Source organism: Lactuca virosa, chromosome 8 (assembly GCF_052849685.1).
Source record: "Lactuca virosa cultivar CGN04683 chromosome 8, Lactuca_virosa_CGN04683_v6, whole genome shotgun sequence".
NCBI lineage: Eukaryota > Viridiplantae > Streptophyta > Magnoliopsida > Asterales > Asteraceae > Lactuca > Lactuca virosa.
This window is the reverse complement of record NC_136433.1, coordinates 123,839,317-123,861,112: the sequence shown is the minus strand read 5'-3', so window position 1 is coordinate 123,861,112 and position 21,796 is coordinate 123,839,317. Positions and strand designations below refer to the sequence as shown.

Sequence of the window (21,796 nt, the reverse complement as noted above, 5' to 3'; positions counted from 1 at the left end):
ATATATATATATATATAAGGACCATTTTGGAAAATGGAATAAAATTGAAGAATTATTGAACATCTCAACTTTTAAAGGACCAAAAATGAAATTTTTGGATAAACAAGGGCCTTTTTAAATATTTTCATAAATATAAGTCTAAAATGAACATTTTACAATAAATGGGTCATTTTCAATAACTCACCTAGTTTGAACCACTTATGTCACCATTTGGCAAATATGGGTCTTATTTGATAACGTATAAAAAGGAAGGGCCATTTTTGCCAATATCGATAATATTGGGTCATTTTTTATAATTATGATTCCAAGTGGATTATCCTCAATAAACGAAAGCGATAGACCTAGTCAACTAGCACAATTATTGTTATTTATTAAATAACGGATTTCATCGATTTGCTCAAAAACCTGTTAGTATTCTAGTCAACCGAATGTCCAATGTACCTATATATATATATATATATATATATATATATATATATATATATATATATATTAGTGTACGCTTAAAGTCCTGTAAGAGTTATAACCAGAGTCTCCTTGAGGGAGAGAGAGAATTTATGTATAGATCTATACGGGGTTGACACCCTGCACCTTCGTTGTTCGCTATAGTTAGACCGACCAGTCTAGGGTGACAAATGTCTTTAATCTATTTGGGCGTCTGAGAAACGCCAAGGCAGGCCTCCGTCATATTAGTATGGTTATAACGGCTCACTGGAATATAATAGTGTTATTTATAAATTTATGTAAGGAAAACCTCATAAATAAATTGGCACATTGTGTTGACCGCCCCTATGCATGGTAGTGATGGTCTGCATTCGTTGTGTTGACCGTCCATTTACATTGCGCGGAACGTCCACAATCGCCTGTTGATTTCTCACACCTCTCCAGTCTTAGGGTTTTAAGACCACTATTTTGTATATCATAAAATATAGGATTTTCTGGGGTAAACGATTTTATACGATTTCAAAAACGATAAAGTAAAACACACACCCAACTATTCCTGATAAGAAAACAAGATTTACAACTATATTCCTTTTAGAAAACATGGGATTTTCTGGAAACTATTTGTTATTATTACTCAAAAGAACTACTCTGAAATACAGCTCGCCTTTATAAATTATATTACTTTCCAAAAATCACTCCTTATAAGGATAAATAAAAAGTAATGACATGCATGCATATATCCATGATTTCAGAGCAAGACTTCAAACGATTTTATAGAAAATATCGGATTTTCTGAAAGTACAACGAGAACAATTCTAAACAAGTGTAAAACTATTTTTATACAAAAATACTTATTAACTCACCAACTTTTTAGTTGACGCTTTTCAAAACGACTTGTATTCTCAGGGATCTAGTAAGCAGGTAATCACCACGATCGAGAACTGACGTCGCTGCATTATGTTATTTCTACCTTTGTTATTTCGTGTTTAACTTTTGGAACAGAACAAGTATTGTAAACTTTGTAAGTTTAATACTAATGTATGATGTTTGGATTTGCTATATTTCATTTATATTCAATTGTTTATAGTGAACTAGTATATCTAGCCATACAAGATATACAACTATATATACAATGGGACTTAACACTACAGTCAAACCTAGGCAGTTATGTAATCATATATGGGATAAATATAGCCTGATCAATTATATTTATTCAAATTATGACCAACATGTGCTTGGGAGTGATGGTGGTGTTGCAACAAACCTAAAACCTACCAACTATACATGCAAGAGAACATTAGAATCGAACATCAAGTTTAAAATACTATAGGAGTATTTTAGGATACCATAAACCCCCACACTTAATTTCTCATATCCTTATTCTCGCACAAATCCTCACAAAGACCTCTACTACCCTGTCGCGGTAACTTGTGGATGGGTCAAGAAGGGACCAAAAGAGGTCCATGAGGAAAATCCAGAGGTGGATCCTAAGGAATATCAAGAGATGAATTAAGAAATGGAGGACCCCGACTAAGAGCCAAGCAAGGATGAAAGTGCCAAGGAAACCCTTAGCGAGCTTTACCCTATTGGGAGTAGGCAAGAGACCCTTCCACCCCTCTCTTCCCAAATACGTAAACACCCAATATAAGTGCCCCGGGAATAGACGTACCTAGTAACAAAACAATACTCACACAAAGACAAGCTTAGTGATTGACACCTACCAGGTTCAGGATGCATTCCCACAAAAGACAATCCCATCCACAAAAGACTATTATGCATTCTAATGTTGGAATTTGATGCTGGAATCGATTGTGAACAAGGGTTGGATCGCAAGTGGGTTGAGAGAGAGAGAGAGAGAGAGAGAGAGAGAGAGAGAGAGAGAGAGAGAGAGAGAGAGACTTTTAGTATATTTAATTATTTAAAAATATTAATATAAATATAAAAAAATACAAATATAAATCTAAAATGCATAATAGTCATTTTAAGTGTATAGGGACTAAAAACACTAAAAATATCCAAAATTGGACCACTAATGCATCACCAAACTTTTTTGGACCAAAACCACATAATTTTGCCAACCATAGGGACCATTTTTGCAATTTTGTCTAATAAGAACCATCCGAGTTAAAAAAAAATTAGGAACCAAACACACAGATTACCACAAACCACAGGGACCATTCGTATAATTTATTTATTGAAATTATTTTTTTTTAAATATTATTTTTAAGGTTATAAATAATAATTACCGTAAAGGGTGATGATTTTTTCCACAACATTTTGTTATCTGTGGAATTTTATAGTTAGTTTACAATTATGCCCCTAATTTAAATTAAGAGATATTGAAGAGAGAGAAACAAGGATTTATTTCCAAACTCGCAAAGCTCCTTCTTCCTCAGTAGCGACGTGCAATCCCTGAAACAACATCAAGAACACTAGTGAAGGGTTCTGTGACCTGATCTGCAAATCTGCAAACCGGAAATATAAAATGGTTTGTTGATCTGCACCCCGACCCCAACCCCAACTACCAACACCAACACCGAAGCTTGCTTTCCTGGTTTCTAAAAATCCAACACCTAAACCTGCTCTATAAACCGTGCTTGATGGATCGATCAGAAACATAAACATATTCCGTGAAATTGAGTCCACCACCAACCATCGCAAATCGACAATACACTGTTTGGATTGTCATTGGAGGAAGCAACAACCACATTCTTGATCTTCGATTCTTCGGCTGCCATTTTTGTAATGTTGTTTTTTCAGTTAAGGGTAGGGTATAATGTCATATGGAATGGTTTATATCGATGACAACTATGAAAGGAGCATACTTTTGGGATTACAATTTTCAGCAATGCTCCTAATTCTTCCATTGATTTTTTGTGATTATGATAATCTATCTAATGGCAACATCTGAAGAACAGAAGTAGAAAGAACAAACAATGGAGGAGGGTCTTGTGCATTTAGAAAGGGATTTATCTCCAAATTAAAATGAGGGGCATTATTGTCAATATTTTAAATTTTCTGTGGATCAATAAAAAGCCTGAAGTGGCAAAATCAGCTCCCTTACGTAAAAGATATTAGATATTTTTTAACTTACACGTAGAAGTGCAAAGTCGCAAGTCTTTGACTAGATATTTGTTAAAGTCTGTTGGAAAGAAAATGGTTTCGAAAGACCGAATTTGCCACTGTCATTCATTGTTCAACACTAAACCATTTCACATTTTTCTTGAAGGTCGCGATATGCATCTTTTAAACAAGCCTGGAGAAAGCATATCCTATTAACTTGGTTCTTATGGACTTGCTTAAAAATATTCAAAAAGCAAGTCCGTTGAAGAGGACAATGGTATACCAAAAATGCAAAAAGACCAATAGTGCTTCTTTGAATTAAACAAACAACCCACCAAGTTTACTTTAAAATGTTAATAATGAAAATTACTCAAAAACAAAAAACAAGCCTTCTAGAGTTAACCAAAATGATCCTCTTCCAAGACCCACAACAAGTCTACTTGATCTTCTTCTTCGGCCTTAGCTGCAACCACAAAGAAAAAAGAAAAGAAGATTGTCCAATCAACATGGAAATTCATCACTCGAAAAAGCAATTTTTGAAAAAATTGAAGGGATTATCTAATTAATACCTGGTTGCTGTGGCCACACTTCTTCTTCCTGCAGTTCACAGCCCTTGGGTGCAGACGAGCATAACACCTAAAAGGAAACCATTAAGCCCATACATTGTGATCAATAAATCTTATAACAACAAATTAAACGCAAAGTAAAGATTGGAAAAAATATTATATAAAATGGATATAGGTTTTTGAAGAAAAACTCACTTGCGACAAATGGTCTTGTCTTGATTGTATTTCCTAGCCAATGCCATCAAAGAGGGCTCAATGATTCCTCCCCTTAGCCTCAACACCAAATGAAGGGTGGACTCTGTACAAACATTTCAAGATTGCATTTTAAATGTGGTATTATTTAATTACATTCAATCTGAATTTGTAAATGTGATAGCTCTTATGCAATTCCAGCACTGTTTCTACAAACAATGCAAGCAATGAAAAAAACAAGAAGAATTCACAGGGAATCTCTTGGTGACGATCCAGTGAGCATCCTAATTATAACATCTTAGCCTAAAGGAATGAATATAAACAAAAAAGGTATAGCAGGAAGACGATACTAGACCATTACTAATATCAAATAAAAAGGTATGGCAATGAGAATTTTAGTTAACAAAATGATGTTAAGAAACTAGAACATATTAACATGAAGTCAAGCAATGACTATATTTCCAATAAATGCAATACCACAATGTTATTTTTTATAGGATTTAAAAAAGAGGAACGCATACCATGCTTTTAAACGGTCATTCTGTTATACGTCATCAATTAAGGTCTAAATCATCAAATCGACATAAAATGTTTACTTCAATGAGCAGAAAAGAGTAAAACCTTTCTGGATGTTGTAATCAGCAAGAGTTCGGCCATCTTCAAGTTGCTTTCCGGCAAAGATCAACCTCTGCTGATCCGGTGGAATACCTACGATACAAAATCATTCAATCGGGCTTTGCTTATAGATGATCTCAATCCTCCAGTTCAAATTAAATATATCGGCAAACATCATACCTTCCTTGTCCTGAATCTTTGCCTTTACATTGTCGATGGTGTCACTGCTCTCAACCTCGAGGGTTATGGTTTTCCCGGTTAGGGTTTTCACGAAGATCTGCATCTTTGTATCTCTCGGCGCCGACGCTAGTGAAGGTTCAGAGAGATGATATACTTTATATTCATGTTTCGCGATTAGGGTTCTGAGCTGGGCTATATTAGGCCCACTGGCCCGATCTTTTTTATTATCTTTGATTCTTTATCGAAAAACATTTTTCTCAAGTAATCGATATGAATTTAATCGCCTATAATTTCTCCATAACCTAGTAAAATGATACAATATATTTATTATGAATGTTAAGTTAAAGTCAATTCAATAATATTTTACAAAAATATCTTAGCTATGTTATATAGAGTTGAACATTTTTTTTATCATACTAAATATGTACATAAGCTATGTTTCCAAGAAAATATTGAAACTACTAAACCATTTTACATCCAAACATGATGTTTATCTATATAGAGAGTACAAAACATGGAATACACTGATAATCAATCTCTGGATATCAAAATAGTCATGTTAGAGAGCTCCTTTAACCTTTGAATCATATGTGTATATTCTCCTATCTTTTGTTCCTACTCATGTTTTTACCCACTAGATCAAGATAAATCTCAAAATCAAAAAAAGTAGATTAAGAGAAAGAATTAATGGATTCTACATGTCATTATATCATATGAGTAAGTAGGCAAATAGGAACAAAAGATACAAGGATAATTAAGTTTTTCAAATTGAAATGACAACTTCAAGTTTAGGCAAGGCAGAAAGTTGCAGGTCTTTCACACGATATTTGTTACATAATTTTTTGATTATTTATAAAATTTGCTACTTATACCCAAAAAAACGATACCAACAAACCACACATCTCTCTTAATAAGGGTTGACGTAGCAACCCGAAATTTTTGTAGCAAGTTTTGCCAATATGATTGAAATAACTAATAACTATATCTATATTAAAACCAAGCAAACATTTAACTCAATAACATCAAAAAAAAAAATACCAAATAGTTGAACAATTAATTAAACATGTCTTCTCTTCAATAAATTGTTACCCCTCATCCTTTTGTCACAGATTGATCATTTCAATTATTTAGTTAGATTAAAACCAAATACAGATCATGTAACAAAAGATATGATGAGATTGTTGATTGTTCATAAATAGAAACCCTTTGGGTTTAAACAATAGAGGACATTTTGGGTATCACAATCTCCAAAAGTCCCTTTGGATTATCCACATGAACCCAATGTCCAGAATTTGGAAGAACCACAACTGAAACTTTACCCTCTGATTCATCGCCTCTCTTTCTGTTAAGGCTTTCGAGTCTCTGAGTCACATGTGGGTCCCACCTGTCGCTGTTTTCCGCCCGCACGATCACTATCTCCATCCCTTTAGGCGGATGTTCTAGAAGCGGCCAATAATCCATCTCCCTGAAAAGTTAATAAATTTCAATCTTACTTGTATCAATGCTTGTTGACTTTGATTGAAGGAGCAAATTGACTATTTTAACCTTGGATACAATTAATGTGGAAGAAAAATACCTGTATGAATCGAACATCTGAATAATTCCATCAAGATCGAAAGCCCATGTCTCATGTTCACCTGATTTTTTGAGATTGGTGCCGAGCCATTCAGACAAAGATTTTGAAAATCCTAGATTTATCAAGTAATCCACTAGCCACCTGTCCCCAAAAACATTCACATTGTAAATATGAATTACAACATCAAATAACTAATGAGTAAAAAAAAAAAAACTTACTTGCGTGATGGGATTGTTTTTGATATACCCTGCAAGGTTTCTAGAACTTTCTCCACCTCGCCACTAGTTTCTTCAGGGTTCACTATCCCAGGAACAGAATCCAGTACCCACAACTGTTCTGCATCATGTGTTTGTGTCCGTGAGTTATAGTCAATTGATAAAACCACAAGGACTTAATTGTTAATACCCAAAAACCACAAGGACCTGTGCAATCGTATACAAGCTTTAAGAATTGGTGACAGATGAAAGTTTCATATGGAAATACCTGTTTGGGCAACTTGGCTGAACTTCCATAATCACCACGGGCGCAGCTCATGGCATATTGTAACGCCACCTTGCCACCCATGGAATGCCCTAAAACAACATCAGGCCAACTCCAACCTTGAGATTTCACTAGATTAGCAACATCATTAGCAGCACTAGGTATGTCATGAGGCGGATTTAAACCAGATACACCAGCTGAACGACCATGATTCCTCAAATCCAAAAGAACCATCTTCCAATCTATACATTTCAAGTAAATTGGAGACGTTTCAAGATGATTAGTATTAGTTAAGAGGATACATACACAACCCACGCACACACTCACAGATCACTCTGTTTCCTTCTGTGATTTCTATATGATAAAATATAACTTACTTCACAATTTTCCTAGAGCATTTTAAATCTCACGTAAAATTGAAGTTGAACTTTACCATGTTTAATATCGAAGTCAAAGTATGGATTTTTTTTTTAAATCTGATGGATAGATGTGAAATTACCTGAAGGTGGAGAGGAGGTAGAGAGGGAAGAAGCCAGATTCCGAGAGAACGATCGCCAATTTCTGGCAGATCCCATTAAGCCATGAAGAACAAACGCGGAATAATCGGGTACGGCTTTGTGGGAGGGAGATCGGGCCTCTTCGAAAGCTAGGGTTTCGATCGACCTTGTAGATGTGGAAGGGAAGAGAACAGATCTCCTTGAGTAAATAAATCCGGTAAATAATCTGCGTTTGTTGTTGAAGACTCTCGCCATTGTTGCGTTCTTGGACCTCGCTTTACCTTCTTGCTGGTTAATAAATCCGGTACATAAATCATTAAATCCCGTTAATAAGGGGCGGGGAAAATGACTTTTACATGGTAATGGAGTATGTTCGCACTTATTTCACAGATTACACGAATGGTGCCTCTGGTTTGGGATAATTTGTACGTTGAGAAAATGAACTAAAAGGGTAATATTATTTTTTTTAATTTGTATATATTTGGTCATTGAGCTTTTTCGTCAGTATTTACTTTTTCAATTTATTAAACTATACACATTCAGTTCTTATGACGGTTCCTCTAGATTAACCAAGAAAAATGACTTAATTGAATAATATATTTTTCATTTTGTACACATTTAGTCCTTAATATTTTTGTACATATTTAGCCCATAATATTTTTTTTTCAAAATAAGTTATTTTTGTTTTTGTATTCATTCAGTACTTATGAATAATTTCTTTAAGTTTTTATCACGACATTTTACGTGGGACAATCATATATGAGATGTTTGGGGCTAATAATGTTTATGTTCATCACGATCCCGTCTGCTTGGTTGTGTAGGTATTGTGATTTGGCTTAAGCCTTGTATTCTGAACGTCGTAACTTCTTCATACGATATCAGATTTTAACGATCTTTATATTCACACGTTCGTTTTTTTTAGTCTACTACAACTTTGGTTATGATTACTCCCGTTAAAATATAATATATTTTTACTTTCGATTTTATAGAAAAAAACATTCATACATGCATTCAAAAAAAAACTTATGGATATAAAGATCGTAAATAAAAATATACTACTTTTTAACGAGAGTAATCTAAACGAAAGTTGTACTGAGTGGCCTAGTCAAGATTTTGTTTTAGCATATGCCAAATAATATACAAAATATGAACGAGTGACAAAATTTTTCAAACGATAACAAAATGTAACTATATATGCATTCTTAACTAAATTATTTATTTTAAGTTGCACACGATGTTGTCTTACATCATTAAAATAATATAAAATGGAGTCTAATCGACATAGACAACAATATATTCTCTTCTACTAATTTCAAGTGTTGAATGGAATACGCCATATCACAACCCTAATTCCATTTATTTAACAAAAATATATATTGTACATACCATATATATGTAACCTTAATTTTGTGTGTGTGGGCCAAGGCCCACTATTGTCCTATATTGGCTACGCCCCTGGTTGTAGTAGACTAAAATACGAACGCATGGATATAAAAATCATTGAAACCCAAGATCGTATGAAGAAGTTATGACGTTCAAAACAAATGACCTAAACAATCAAGTAGTCGAGATCGTGATTGACATAAGCATCAAAAGCCCCAAACACTTCATTAATGATTGTCCTACTTAAGATGTCATGAGAAAAAACCTAAAGAAATCATTCATAAGTACTGAATTAGTACAAAAACAAAAATGACTTATTCTGCAACAAAAAAATATATTAAGTACTAAATGTGTATATAAATATTAATGACTAAATGTGTACAAAGTGATAAATATATTACCCTATTAAGTCATTTTAACGGCTAATCTGGAGTAGTCGGTCATAAGGACTAAATGTGTACAGTATAACAAGTTGAAAGAGTAAATGTGGACGAAAAAAAAAAAAAAACTTAGTGACCAAATATGTACAAATCGAAAAATATATTACCCTTTTAATTCATTATCCCTTTGTATATCATGTTCGTAACTTATTTTTTTAGCTTGGACCATCCTTATAATTTGATTTTGTTGTGCGCTAGGTCCCTTCTACACATAAAAAGAATCGCCCTTCTTAATTTTCTTTTTCTAATTTTTTAATCTTTAATTTTGTTATTTATCTTTAAAAAAAGGTTTAGTAAATTAGGTGGGTCCCACCACCTCATAACTCACCTTCACTGGTCATAATCATCTTATTTTAATTGTTTTTATGCATCTTCATTCTTTAGATTTAAAGACATCGAACTCTTTAGCTTCAAAACCTCTGACATAAATCGATGTCTCCGACAATGTCATCTCCACCGGCAGAGTCGACCACATCTCAATCGACATATCAGCAAGGGCGGTCCCACAATGAGGGCAATTGGGGCACCTGCCCCCACAAGGTTCACTACATGTTTGATATTTTTAATTTTGAAAAATTAAGTTGTCAATTTGCCCCCTTGAAGTATCGTCAAGATGTAAAAGAACGACTCTTGGTCTAGAAAATTGACTTCTCTGTCTTTTATAAACCTACCATCTTCTCCTCTAGTTATATCTTAATTACTATCGATGTGGGACAGAAAAGTGGGAGCATGACTTGCAAACGCTGGAGGACATGCTTCAAGCATGCGTGTTGGATTTTGGAGGGAGTTGGGACACATACCTCTCATTGGTAGAGTTTTCGTACAATAACAACTATCATGCCAGTATCGACCGAGCTCCATTCGAGATGTTATATGGCCGACGGTGTAGGACCCCGGTGTGTTGGGACGAGGTTAGGCATCGGGTTATGGGGAGCACTGATGTAGTGCTCAAGACAACCAGACTGATTCAGCAGGTGCGCGACCGGCTGCGGGTCACGCAGAGCCATCAGAAAAGTTATGCTGACCGACGGCGTTCGAACCTTGAGTTCCAGGTGGGGGATTTTGTGTTGCTAAAGGTGTCGCACTGGAAAGGAATTATCAGGTTTCGTAAGAGGGGCAAACTGGGGCCTCGGTTCATAGGCCCGTTCAGGATCACGGCCCGGGTGGGCAAGGTGGCATATCGCCTGGATCTGTCGGAGGAGTTTAGCAAGATTCACAACACCTTCCACGTGTCACAACTTCGGAAGTGTGTCAATGACGAGTCCGCAGTCATTTCATTGGGCGATATCCAGGTGGATGAGAGTCTGAACTATACGAGAAGCCCGTTGCGATCCTTGATAGGAAGACCAAGGTTCTTCGGAATATGGAAGTAAGACTGGTAAAGGTGCAATGGCAGCACCGAAAGGGCTCCGAATGGACTTGGGAGCCGGAAGAGGAGATGCGAGAGCACTACCCGGATTTGTTCAGGTCAGCAGACTTCGAGGGCAAAGTCTAGTTCAAGTGAGGGAGACTTGTAACACCTGTTCCCGGTATTATCTGATTTACTTAATTTCAGGGTTTTTGGTGTATGGACTCGGCGAGTTGAGAGTCCAACTCGGCGAGTAGGGGCATTAATCATGGGCTCGGATCGGGACCAACTCGGCGAGTTGGAGCTATAAAGAGAAAATCCCAATTTCAGGGTTTGCCCCCTATATAAATATCATTAACTGCTCTTGTGGCCTCCCCTAGCACCTTAGCTCCCTACAGAAAGTGGTCTGCGACTGTAAACATCCTTAAGTGAGAGTAAGAGCCTTTGTGAGCATTTTTATTTGTGGAGATTGAAGGAGAAGGAAACAGGAGAGGAGCAGTAGATCCAGCATCTACATCTTTTTGGCCATCATTCTAAGGTAAAAAGCTGTGACCTTGACCTTTAGTTGTCTAGATCTCCATCTTGGAAGTGAATGACCATTTTGAAAAGAAAAATGGAGTCAAACTTGGATCTGGACTTATGGTCCCAGATTTGGATCTCTTTAGGTCCCCAAAGGCATAAAGTTGCTCCCTTTATGTAGTTCAGCCCTTCCCATCCACAAGAACCTTGTTTGAAGCCTAGTTTTGGAGTTTTAGCTTTGGAGGACCATGCATGCACATAAAGTTTGTAACTTTACATGGTATCTTCACTAGGAGAGGTTGGATCCAAAGTTTGGGACCTTAGATCCCTCTGGAAAGGCCGAACTTTGGGATGACTAAAGGAACTCGTCGAGTCCCTTGGCTGACTCGACGAGTCGAGTTAGGGTTTACTCGTTTTCGGTTCAGAGTTTGCGGGTGGCATGAGTTTTCGGTCAGGAGTTTGCGGTTGAGGGTTTGCGGCCGCAAACATTAGGGAACTCGACGAGTCACTCAAGTGACTCGGCGAGTTAATGAGTTATGAAAGGACTCGACGAGTGGCTGGCTATACTCAACGAGTTGAGGTCAACATGGACTGTTGACCTTGACTATGGACCTTGACTTTGACCAGGGTTGACTTGAGAGTATTTAGGGGAATGGCGATAAGTTAATCACTTGTTGATTATAGGTAGTTAAGAAGGAGTAGCGTGTGGGATATATTTGACTTCAGCCTACCAGTTCAATCTTCGAGAGGTGAGTCTTCTCACCATACCATTGGGTCTAAGGCACCAAGGTCGGACCATTTTGTGATAGTTGGTATACTCGTTGTATAGAGATGTGTGGCATGAATATGAGGTTATATGTGGTAGAGATAGCCTTTGTGGCTATGGTAGAGATAGCTTTATAGCTAACGGTAGAGATAACCTTTATGGCTGATGGTAGAGATAGATTTATAGCTAAGATGATATGTGATATGTGGTAGAGGAAGCTTTTGCAGCTGTTATACATGTGTTATGTGACTTGGGTGTTGGGGTATGCTCTGGGGAACTCACTAAGCATTAGCTTACAGTTTGTGGATTTGTTTCAGGTACATCGGAGCCTAAGGGCAAGGGCAAAGTTTGATGGCGCGGCGTACACTCTCTCGGGCGTTTTTCAAGGGACACTCTGAAGTTTGGAATAAAAGTTATATTTGACTTATGCTTTGAAAACAATTATGACTGTATTTTCTTAATATTGTAATTGTGTTTGATTATTTAAAAATGAAAATTTTCTTTGTAATTTTGGGTCGTTACAATAGGCACATACTCATATCTTATTCCCCTTATAGCGGCTTACTTATAAGTTTTTACCCATAGTAGCAATATACTTTATAGGCAAGAATTTGTAAGTATGTTGCTTCTATGTGTAAAGAAATGTAATAGAATGGTATTATTGGTTAAAGATAAAGTAGATTGGTATTTCCTATGATTTTGACAATTTATATGTCATTAAACAAAATGATGCAACAAACAAAAAAGTGAAAAACATAAAAATATATATATATATCCCATTCCCATGCGAAACACGGACTTCTTTTACTAGTTTATATAAAGAGAAAAATCTTGCCAAAAGTTACATATGGGTCAAGCCTAAAACTTTCTTCCTAGGGTGTTACCATGGAGCCCGCAAGGAGGGGACCCCATTCTTGATCGGTTCGGGAATTATTATTTTTATTTGTTTCTGCTTAGTATATTTTTCATATTTCATTTGTAATCATATATTTAAACAAAATATTGTAATTACTAGTCAACATACTTGTATTTTTATAGGTGTAGTGATCATATATTTTTACATATTAAACAAATCAACTAGTTATAGTGATAGTTATCACAGCCGTGTCAAACTGTGAATGATCAACATACGACAGGCTTCTGATTTAAGAGAGAAAGCTGCACATATTGATCTAAAAAGGCTCGTACAAGTTACAACTTCCAGTGAACCAAAGAGACTATTTTTGGGGCCATAATCTCCAACAGCCTCTCTGGTTGATCCTTGTAAATCCAGTGTCCTGAATCGGAAACAACATAAACCGAGACTTTGCCTCTTGATTCATCACTTTCTCGGCTAGCAAGACTCTCGAGCCTCTCTACCACATCCTGAGTCCACGAGAGTTGGCTTTCAGTACGCACTATAGCTATCTCCATTCCCCTTGGAGTTTCCTCAAGCAATGACCAATAATCACTTTCTCTACAACATACAACCACCCAATCAAATTGTTACGCAAGTCAAAAATGTTATATGATTGTACAAAAATTAAGACTTTTTTTGGAGGCCGCGTATATGGAAAGGACAAGAATGCCCTCGTCATCCTTATCAAGGAAGACAGACAATCTCAAAATTTACAGGTTTAGTCCATCATTTCATGATCTAGTCGTTGAGTGCATATTACAATTTACAAGGGTGGGGTGAAAAATTAGGGTTTACACGGCGGATTCGAACAGCTGTATAGCACCATCAATATCGAATGAAAATGTCATGTATTCTCCTGATTTCTTGAGACTGTTGCTTATCCACTCTGATAAGAACTTTGGAAACCCAAGATCAATCATCTGATTCAACAGCCACCTGAAAAAAAAAAAAAAAAAAAAAAAAAAAACCTAATTAAAATGTGAATCTTTAAAGATAAAAAGGCGAAATGATGTCTCTACTCTTGTGATGGGAAAAGCGACGGAAGTGTATGCAACTTTTGCAACGCATTCACCAGTTCTTGATATTGACTTTTATCTTCGGCTTTTCCAGGTCCAACATCTATTACCCACACCTGTTTGAAATCCGATTTCGGGCCAAAACAATCACATTGGTTTGTACCAAAACTAATTACTATTGTCTATTGAGATAAATGCTAATAAATTTTTAACTTTAAGTCACATTACACCCAATATGAAAAGTAAAAACACACAACCAAATATCCAAGAAGTTGATTTTAAATTGTGATTTTTATACCTGTTTAGGCAATTGTGCTGAATCACCATAATCACCATTAGCGCAACTTGAAGCATATTGCAAGGCCACCTTACCACCTAAAGAATGCCCGATAACAACATCTGGCCAATCCCAATCAAGAGATTTCACGAGATTTGCCAAATCTCTAGCAGCATTTGCAGTGTCATTAGGTGGGGCTAAACCTTCTCGATCAGTTGAGTTCCCATGACACCTCAAATCCACAAGAACCATCCTCCAATCTGCTTACAAGTTCAATACGTTACTAAAGAATCTTAATAGACGATAAAAATAGAAATAACAATCTTTTGCGAACAGATCGTGAATTTTCTTCCATTGAGTTACAGATGAACTATTTAGTAGTACAACTAAATTCCCAATTCTAAAGTGGTCCATAAAACCTAGAAATCAAAGTCCGAATCCTAATCACAAGTGAAACAATAAAAAGCAGCAGAGATGACGATTATGTAAGCCCTGGTGTGGGTCTAATGATGATGGCAGTTAGGAACCGGGTCGGGAACTCACTCACGACTCACATGTGTAAGACATCCGATCCGAATCTTCTCTCAGACCCGACAGCCAGTTCTATGTTGCAATGTTGCATTATGTACATGCATAGTGTTTAGGTATTATGTGTGTGCGTGATATGCATTGGATTTAGAGAGATGAAATTGGAATTAACCAGTAGAGAGAGAAGTAACGAGGGAGTTGGCGAAATCTGCAAAGTCATCTCCGCAACCCAATAAGCCGTGAATTAGAAAGGCCGTGAAACTGTAGGTTTTTTCACTTCCACCGGATGATGACGATGATGAATTGAAGATCTCTTTGAATGCGATAATCGACATTTTAATTGAACCAACAATTTGGGGAGAACGTTATTCTTTTATCTTTGTGCCATGCTTCTTTTCCTTATCATCCACTTTGTGTGATGAGAACCACATGTACATGTGGGTCAGCAAAAATCTATCCAATCCGTAACTTAAGAAATATCCCATTTATTACATATATATATATTTTTTTTATCGAAATGATGAAATAATGTAATATTTTGTGTAAATATAATCCCTTCCTTAGACATTATTATCTTTATTAACAGAAGAAAAACACCTCATAGATATTATTTTAATTTTAAATTAAAGAAAACGTATATTATTAGTATTCTATAAATTTGATCACATATATTATAGGAAACATATAAATTATATTATATTATTATTAGCAGTTATAACTAAAATAAAAAATTTAGTATATATATAATTTTTTTTGAATGGCAGGTTAGTGGTTATATGTTAAATTCATCAAGTTAGGCCTCGTTTGATAGACATCTTTCCAGGTCCAAACAGATCTTTCTGGCTGAATGGACTGGAAAGACCGTTTGATATGCACAAAAAATGGGTCTTTCCCGGTAAGATATGTCTTTCCCAGAAAGCTTCAATACCATATCTTTCTGGCTGAATAGGCTGGAAAGACGATTGTGCCCTAAACTCTGCCTCTTTCTTTCTTGCATTATTAATTTATTTTAAATAATTTTTTAATTTCTTTTTTATTTAATTATTATATATTAATAAATATTATTTTTAATATATAATATTTATGTATTAAATAATATTATTTTATTAGATTATTAATTTCTTTTAAATAATTCTTTTTTATTTCTTTTTAATGGATTAATTCTTTTTATTGGATAATTATATATTAAAAAATATTATTTATAAATATATAATATTTATATATTAATAAATATTATTTTATTGGATTATTAATTTCTTTAAATTAATTTTTTTAAATCATTTTTATTGGAATAGTTCTTATTTTTTTGGACAACACTACTATCAATGATCACATAGTTCTTATATTAGGGTGGTCCATCATCCTAATATATTTTGAAAAAATCCATCCATCCCACCACTATCGGACATAAACCGAGTCAAGAATCACATGTTGAGTTATAAAAAAAAATTAATTGCTAGAAAGAATAACGACGTAACATTAAATTGAAAAAAAAAACTAAAAACAACTTAATCGACATTGTATTTGGAATTTAAATGATTATTATGTAATTTTGATTTTGTATGACAATTTGTATGTTTCTATAATTATTCAGCAAATTCATCCATCACAGTATAGAACATCAGAGCAATATTATCATTTTTCATCATTCAACATAGTCAATCAGATCTACAATCAAACAACATGGTTTCTTTCCCAGTCAGAAAACTTTTCTCATACAACACTTTCCCGGACAGAAACTATCAAACGGAGCCTTAGTCAATTCGTCTATGTCCAGGTTTGAACATGATGCCTCCTGTCTAAGAGGCTTCTATTTCTACCAAATGGGCTAGTCTCACATTAACATACTATTAAGACAACCATTTTAAAGAAGTTTGAAAGACTAAAATTAATAATAATTAATATATTTTATAATTAAGTAAAACATATTTGAGATAAATATAATATACATAATAAATTAATAGCAATTTAGTTCAATATAATATCACAAGCAAGTTTTGCAAAAATTATAACATGTAAAATATTATTATACAAATTCAAACTAAAAGTACATACATTCATAGTTGAAAAACCAATTTGTACAAATGAACTTTAACATCAAATCTGATGTTAATAAAAAATATTCAGGTCGGACTAGCTGAAAAGTCTAGCTCCTAACTTACAAGTTGAACCAAAGAGGCTATTCTTGGGGTCATAATCTCCAACAGCCTCTCTGGTTCATCCTTGTAAATCCAATGTCCAGAACGAGGAACAACATGAACCGAGACTTTGCCTCTTGATTCATCATTTTCCCGGTTAGCAAGACTCTCAAGCTTCTTGACCACATATGGGTCCCACGTGACTCGGCTTTCACTACGCACTACACATATCTCTATTCCCTTTGGAGGCTCCTCTAGTAGTGACCAATAATCACTATCCCTACAACATACAACCACCATCAAATCACATCTGAAACCAGGACAAGACAAAACAGAATATATAGTGTTTGGCATGCATTAGCTTTTTGTCCCACACAAAAAGGTTGAACAAAGTGGGGCAGGGGCTTGGTCGTATGTGCAAAAGAAAAGACGTGAATGCCCTTCTCGTCTTATAAGGGTAAAATCGGGTTATTGAAAAGTAAAGATTTACCTGCTGGATTCAAACATCTGTATAACACCATCAATATCGAAAGAAAATGTCATGTGTTCTCCCGATTTCTTGAGACTGCTACTTATCCACTCTGATAAGAACTTTGAGAATCCAAGATTCATCAAATGATCTACCAGCCACCTAAAATGTCATCTTTAACTTTAAGAAGATAAAAAAAAGACAATTTTTCAGTTTATGATCAAATAAGGAAAATTAGGTCTCTACTCTTGTGACTGTATGGGAGGCTGAAGTGTCTGTAGTGTATGGAAAGCTTTCTCCATTTCTTCATAATGGCTTTTATTCTCGACTTTTCCAGGTACAGAATCCAATGCCCACACCTAATTCAAATCAGCGTAAGGGTTAAAATAAGTAAATAACCAGATTCATAAAAGATTGCTGTAAAAAACTGATTATCAAGATAAATATACAGTTACATAACAAATCTTTAACTTTGAGAACCTGATTGACTAATTATCTTATTCATAATTATGATTATTCAAGTCTCATTAGACATTCATTTGTTGATTTTAAATTGTGATGAAATCGTATTTCATATATTTGACTAATAGTCAAACAGTTTAATCATACGGTCATACCTGTTTAGGAAGCTGCGCTGAATCACCATAATCACCGTGAGCACAACTTGAAGCATATTGCAAGGCAATTTTGCCGCCAACAGAATGACCAATGACAACATCTGGCCAAGCCCAATCAAGAGACTTAATGAGATTTGCTAAATCTCTAGCAGCATTTGGTGTGTCGTGAGGTGGGGATAAACCTTCTCGATCAACCGAGCTTCCATGGTTCCTCAAATCCACAACAACCATCCTCCAATCTGCTTATAAATTAGATATGTTACCAAGTAATCCTTAAAGAGTAACTATGCTTTATTGCTTTACATATGTGATTGGTTAGTTGCAGGTGAACTATTCAGCAATATAACAAAATTCCCAATTCTGATTCTGTCCGTAAGACATGTAAATCACAATCGCAATCAAATATGAAGCAACAGAAAGTGGAGATCATGATTATGCCTGTTTTCCACATCAGAAAACGAATAGCATCACTACATAGAACAAAAAAGAGAAACCGAATATCGTAAATCCTAGTCGATTCCAGATACTTATCCAGCTAGGTGTAATGTGTGTGTACAAAATGCATTAAATTTAGAGAGAATAGAGTACAACCAGTAGAGAGAGACGAAACGAGGGATTTAGCGAAATCTACAAAGTCGTCTCGACAACCCAGTAAGCCATGAATTAGCAAGGCAGTGAAAGTGTAGGATTTTTCAATTTTACTGGATGATGATGAGGAATTGAAGATCTCTTCGAATGCAATAACCGACATTTTGAAGGATGAAATTTGGTTCTGGAGAAAGTTAATCTCTGTGTGTTGCTAGTCATGCTTGTTTTTCGTAATCATCCACTCCGCCGACTGTCCAAGAGAGAACGACATATACATTTTAGTCTGTGGGTCTTCCCTCACTTTTGGTGGGCCATACCCTTTTTCCCTCAATTTTCTTTCACTCCCCTAAAAGCCAAAAAATGGATGAGAAGCCCTTCTATCATTTTTTTTTATATTAAATAAAATATTTTTTTTTATTTATAATTTTTAAATTAATATCAAACATAAAATTTAATTAAAAATAAAAAGCATTTCATTAATTAAAATAAAAATTACATTAACCCTAATATTTAAATAAGTAGAAAAATAAAAAAACCGCAAAAAAAAAAATCAAACAACCTACAACATAGAAAAAATAATTAATATCCTAATTTTATTTAAACCAAAATACGTCACTCGGAATCATCGTCTTCGTCATCACCTTGATCGTCTGCATCATTCTCCCCAGCGTCACTCTCGTCGTCGGAATCTTCACTCTCGACGAACATATCAGAATCCTCGTCTGATTCGTCAAACAAATCATCGTGAGATAACTCGTACGGGAGCTGAATATGAGCCCTATAAATGTGTTCCACCAAATCAGCACGAAGGGCCTCATGAATGTCGCGATTGTGTACTTCTCTTCTATTCACCCTATACTCTTGTGTACCAACGACTACTCCTTCGACATTTGGCAAAACTTCATTTTCGTTGTATCGGCATATCGCTCTTCATTCGTCTTCAGGAATCATATGATGCAATATGATACATGCATACATTACGTGTTGTAACCTTTTCACCTCATATGACCTTGCCCCGACCGTTAGTAATTGCCAACGTCTCTTAAGTACACCAAATGCTCGCTCCACATCCTTCCTAGCTGACTCTTGCGCCTCTTTAAACTTTTTCATTTTCGGATCGTTAGGACATGTAAACGATTTCACAAAAACAGACAAGGGAGGATATATACCGTCAGTAAGATAGTATCCACGCTTATATGCTACCCCATTTGCTTGAAAAGGTACATCGTGTGACTTTCCAAGGTAGATATCGTTGAATACCGGCGACTGGTCTAGCACATTGATGTCATTATTTGCACCAGCTGGACCAAAGAATGCATGCCATATCCAAAGATCATGTGATGCGATAGCCTCTAGAATGATCGTCGGCTCTTTGTGGTCGCCTCTCATGTACTGACCACGCCATGCGTTGGGGCATAATGACCAACTCCAATGCATGCAATCGATACTACCTAGCATTCCAGGGAATCCATGCTTGCCTTCATGCACCGTATACAATTGGTGGATATCGTTGATAGTTGGTTTGCGCAAATATCATTGCCCATAAACCAAACAGATCGCGTTGCAGAACTTGTACACACACTCCCGCACGGTACGCTCTGACATCCTAAAATACTCGTACCATTTGTCTGCGCCCATGCCGTATGCTAGCTGACGAATTGAAGTCGTGCATTTTTGAATGGGAGAGAAACCTTTTTTTCCCTTGCATCCATTTTCCATTGGAAATATGGAAAGCGGCCTTCCAAATCGCCAACAATACGTAAGAATAGTTCCTTCCTCATCCGGAACCGACATCGAAACTTTACAGCGTAGATGGCGTCATCTGCAAAATAATCTTCTATAAGGCGATCGTGTCCGGCTTTGTGATTTCTACGTAACGGCGGCTTTCTTAGGTTACGTCGTGCACGTGATGTTTCGCCTAGTCGGTTTTGATAGTATGCAACCGTTTTCGTCATGACGGAACCGATAAACTTAGCCTCCTCTATAGCCGTCGAATCGGATGATGAAGATGATGACATTTTGAATAATATTTTTTAGAGAGAAATATAGGTTATGGGTTAAAAAAAATGATAGAATGTTTGAGTATTTATAGGTTAAGAAAAGGGAAAGAAAAAAGAATATATATATATATATATATATATATATATATATATATATATATATATATATATATATATATATATATATATATAACGGCTATAGAGTCGTTTGGAATAAAAAAAGAAAAAAAAAAAAGAAAAAAGAAATCGCACAGCCAATGGTTAAAAGAGAGAGAGAGAGCGGGACTCTATCCCCTCACCCTCTTCCCGCTAATCCTTTCCCGCACCCACAGTGCGGTGTGTCTTCATGCGGGAACCGATCCCGCGGTTTCCCCGCGGTCCACTCCGTCCGGCCTTACACCCCGCTCCCGAGTTCAACTTAAGGAGAGAAAAGAAAGGAAATTGGTAGAAGTGAGAGGAAAGTAAGAGAAATTGGTGCTCCCGAGTTTCATTAAAGGAAGGAAGTGGAAGGAAATGAAATGATCACTTTCCCTCCTAACTTTCCTTCCGATTTGGGAGGATTTAGAAAGAAAGAACAAAATGTTTAACTTTCCTTTCATTTCTCTCCAACTCGGGAGCACAAAAGACAAATTTCTTTTCCTTTCTTTTCTCTTCTTTTCTCTCCTTGATTTCTTTTCTCTTCTCTTCTTTTCTTTGCTACAACTCGGGAGCGGGGTGTTATATTTTTGGAGGTCCTTCGTTCGGAAATTACAGAAAAGTCTTGTTTGATAAAAGTAAGGGAATGATTAAAAGTGTAATATATTTTTTGATTTGTACACATTTAGTCATTGATTTTTTTTCGTCAACATTTACCCCTTCAACTTGTTAAACCGTACACATTTAGTCCTTATGACCGGCTGCTCTAGGTTAGCCGGTAAAAATGACTTAATAGGGTAATATATTTCTCACTTTGTACATATTTAGTCCTTAATATTTTTGTACACATTTAGTCCTTAATATTTTTTTTGTTGCAAAATAAATCATTTTTGTTTTTGTACTCATTCAATACTTACAAATGATTTCTTTAGGTTTTTCTCACATCTTACGTGGGATAGCCATATGGTGGCGGGATAGGTTGAGGTGGTCCTGCTATATGTTGTAGACCAAGATACCTGGTGAGGACCGGCTGTAAGTTGTAGGCACGAATGCTCGAGAAA

General features: G+C 35.7%; 5 protein-coding genes across 5 annotated transcripts; all 5 read right to left on the bottom strand.

Moving 5' to 3' along the window:
* Positions 1-3,796: 3,796 nt before the first annotated feature.
* LOC145128910 (ubiquitin-ribosomal protein eL40 fusion protein) lies at positions 3,797-5,216 on the bottom strand. The gene is made up of 5 exons (XM_079063684.1): positions 5,061-5,216; positions 4,887-4,973; positions 4,269-4,371; positions 4,077-4,143; positions 3,797-3,970 (listed from the first exon to the last, which is right to left on the bottom strand). Exons 1-5 carry the CDS (start codon positions 5,161-5,163, stop codon positions 3,944-3,946), a joined length of 387 nt encoding a protein of 128 aa, XP_078919810.1. The 5' UTR covers positions 5,164-5,216; the 3' UTR covers positions 3,797-3,943.
* Positions 5,217-6,113: 897 nt separating this feature from the next.
* LOC145128584 (uncharacterized) lies at positions 6,114-7,963 on the bottom strand. The gene is made up of 5 exons (XM_079063395.1): positions 7,616-7,963; positions 7,120-7,358; positions 6,855-6,967; positions 6,637-6,777; positions 6,114-6,525 (listed from the first exon to the last, which is right to left on the bottom strand). Exons 1-5 carry the CDS (start codon positions 7,866-7,868, stop codon positions 6,273-6,275), a joined length of 999 nt encoding a protein of 332 aa, XP_078919521.1. The 5' UTR covers positions 7,869-7,963; the 3' UTR covers positions 6,114-6,272.
* Positions 7,964-13,056: 5,093 nt separating this feature from the next.
* Positions 13,057-15,203, bottom strand: LOC145132733 (uncharacterized). Its single transcript, XM_079067627.1, has 5 exons — positions 14,961-15,203; positions 14,282-14,520; positions 13,987-14,099; positions 13,763-13,903; positions 13,057-13,525 (listed from the first exon to the last, which is right to left on the bottom strand). Exons 1-5 carry the CDS (start codon positions 15,121-15,123, stop codon positions 13,261-13,263), a joined length of 921 nt encoding a protein of 306 aa, XP_078923753.1. The 5' UTR covers positions 15,124-15,203; the 3' UTR covers positions 13,057-13,260.
* A 1,580-nt stretch (positions 15,204-16,783) lies between these two features.
* LOC145128742 (uncharacterized) lies at positions 16,784-18,837 on the bottom strand. The gene is made up of 5 exons (XM_079063546.1): positions 18,604-18,837; positions 18,013-18,251; positions 17,642-17,754; positions 17,417-17,557; positions 16,784-17,206 (listed from the first exon to the last, which is right to left on the bottom strand). Exons 1-5 carry the CDS (start codon positions 18,761-18,763, stop codon positions 16,942-16,944), a joined length of 918 nt encoding a protein of 305 aa, XP_078919672.1. The 5' UTR covers positions 18,764-18,837; the 3' UTR covers positions 16,784-16,941.
* A 375-nt stretch (positions 18,838-19,212) lies between these two features.
* On the bottom strand, positions 19,213-19,989 carry LOC145130807 (uncharacterized). Its single transcript, XM_079065569.1, has 2 exons — positions 19,592-19,989; positions 19,213-19,528 (listed from the first exon to the last, which is right to left on the bottom strand). The coding sequence occupies exons 1-2, from the start codon at positions 19,987-19,989 to the stop codon at positions 19,213-19,215; spliced, it is 714 nt and encodes a 237-aa protein (XP_078921695.1).
* Positions 19,990-21,796: the final 1,807 nt, after the last annotated feature.

What these genes read in the sequence shown, in the direction of transcription:
- LOC145128910 (XM_079063684.1), bottom strand. Translation starts at nt 5,163, where the DNA reads ATGCAGATCTTCGTGAAAACCCTAACCGGGAAAACCATAACCCTCGAG. An exon ending in TGATTACAACATCCAGAAAG is followed by an intron (nt 4,372 to 4,886) that starts GTTTTACTCTTT and finishes ATGTTTGTACAG; the next exon opens with AGTCCACCCTTCATTTGGTG. An exon ending in GACAAGACCATTTGTCGCAA is followed by an intron (nt 4,144 to 4,268) that starts GTGAGTTTTTCT and finishes GTTTCCTTTTAG; the next exon opens with GTGTTATGCTCGTCTGCACC.
- LOC145128742 (XM_079063546.1), bottom strand. Translation starts at nt 18,763, where the DNA reads ATGTCGGTTATTGCATTCGAAGAGATCTTCAATTCCTCATCATCATCC. An exon ending in CGTTTCGTCTCTCTCTACTG is followed by an intron (nt 18,252 to 18,603) that starts GTTGTACTCTAT and finishes ATTTATAAGCAG; the next exon opens with ATTGGAGGATGGTTGTTGTG. An exon ending in CCTCCCATACAGTCACAAGA is followed by an intron (nt 17,558 to 17,641) that starts GTAGAGACCTAA and finishes ATGACATTTTAG; the next exon opens with GTGGCTGGTAGATCATTTGA.
- LOC145128584 (XM_079063395.1), bottom strand. Translation starts at nt 7,868, where the DNA reads ATGGCGAGAGTCTTCAACAACAAACGCAGATTATTTACCGGATTTATT. An exon ending in CAGCCAAGTTGCCCAAACAG is followed by an intron (nt 6,968 to 7,119) that starts GTATTTCCATAT and finishes GATGCAGAACAG; the next exon opens with TTGTGGGTACTGGATTCTGT. An exon ending in CAGATGTTCGATTCATACAG is followed by an intron (nt 6,526 to 6,636) that starts GTATTTTTCTTC and finishes TTAACTTTTCAG; the next exon opens with GGAGATGGATTATTGGCCGC.
- LOC145132733 (XM_079067627.1), bottom strand. Translation starts at nt 15,123, where the DNA reads ATGTCGATTATCGCATTCAAAGAGATCTTCAATTCATCATCGTCATCA. An exon ending in CAGCACAATTGCCTAAACAG is followed by an intron (nt 14,100 to 14,281) that starts GTATAAAAATCA and finishes GATTTCAAACAG; the next exon opens with GTGTGGGTAATAGATGTTGG. An exon ending in TCGCTTTTCCCATCACAAGA is followed by an intron (nt 13,904 to 13,986) that starts GTAGAGACATCA and finishes TTTTTTTTTCAG; the next exon opens with GTGGCTGTTGAATCAGATGA.
- LOC145130807 (XM_079065569.1), bottom strand. Translation starts at nt 19,989, where the DNA reads ATGAGAGGCGACCACAAAGAGCCGACGATCATTCTAGAGGCTATCGCA. An exon ending in AGGTCATATGAGGTGAAAAG is followed by an intron (nt 19,529 to 19,591) that starts GTTACAACACGT and finishes AGACGAATGAAG; the next exon opens with AGCGATATGCCGATACAACG.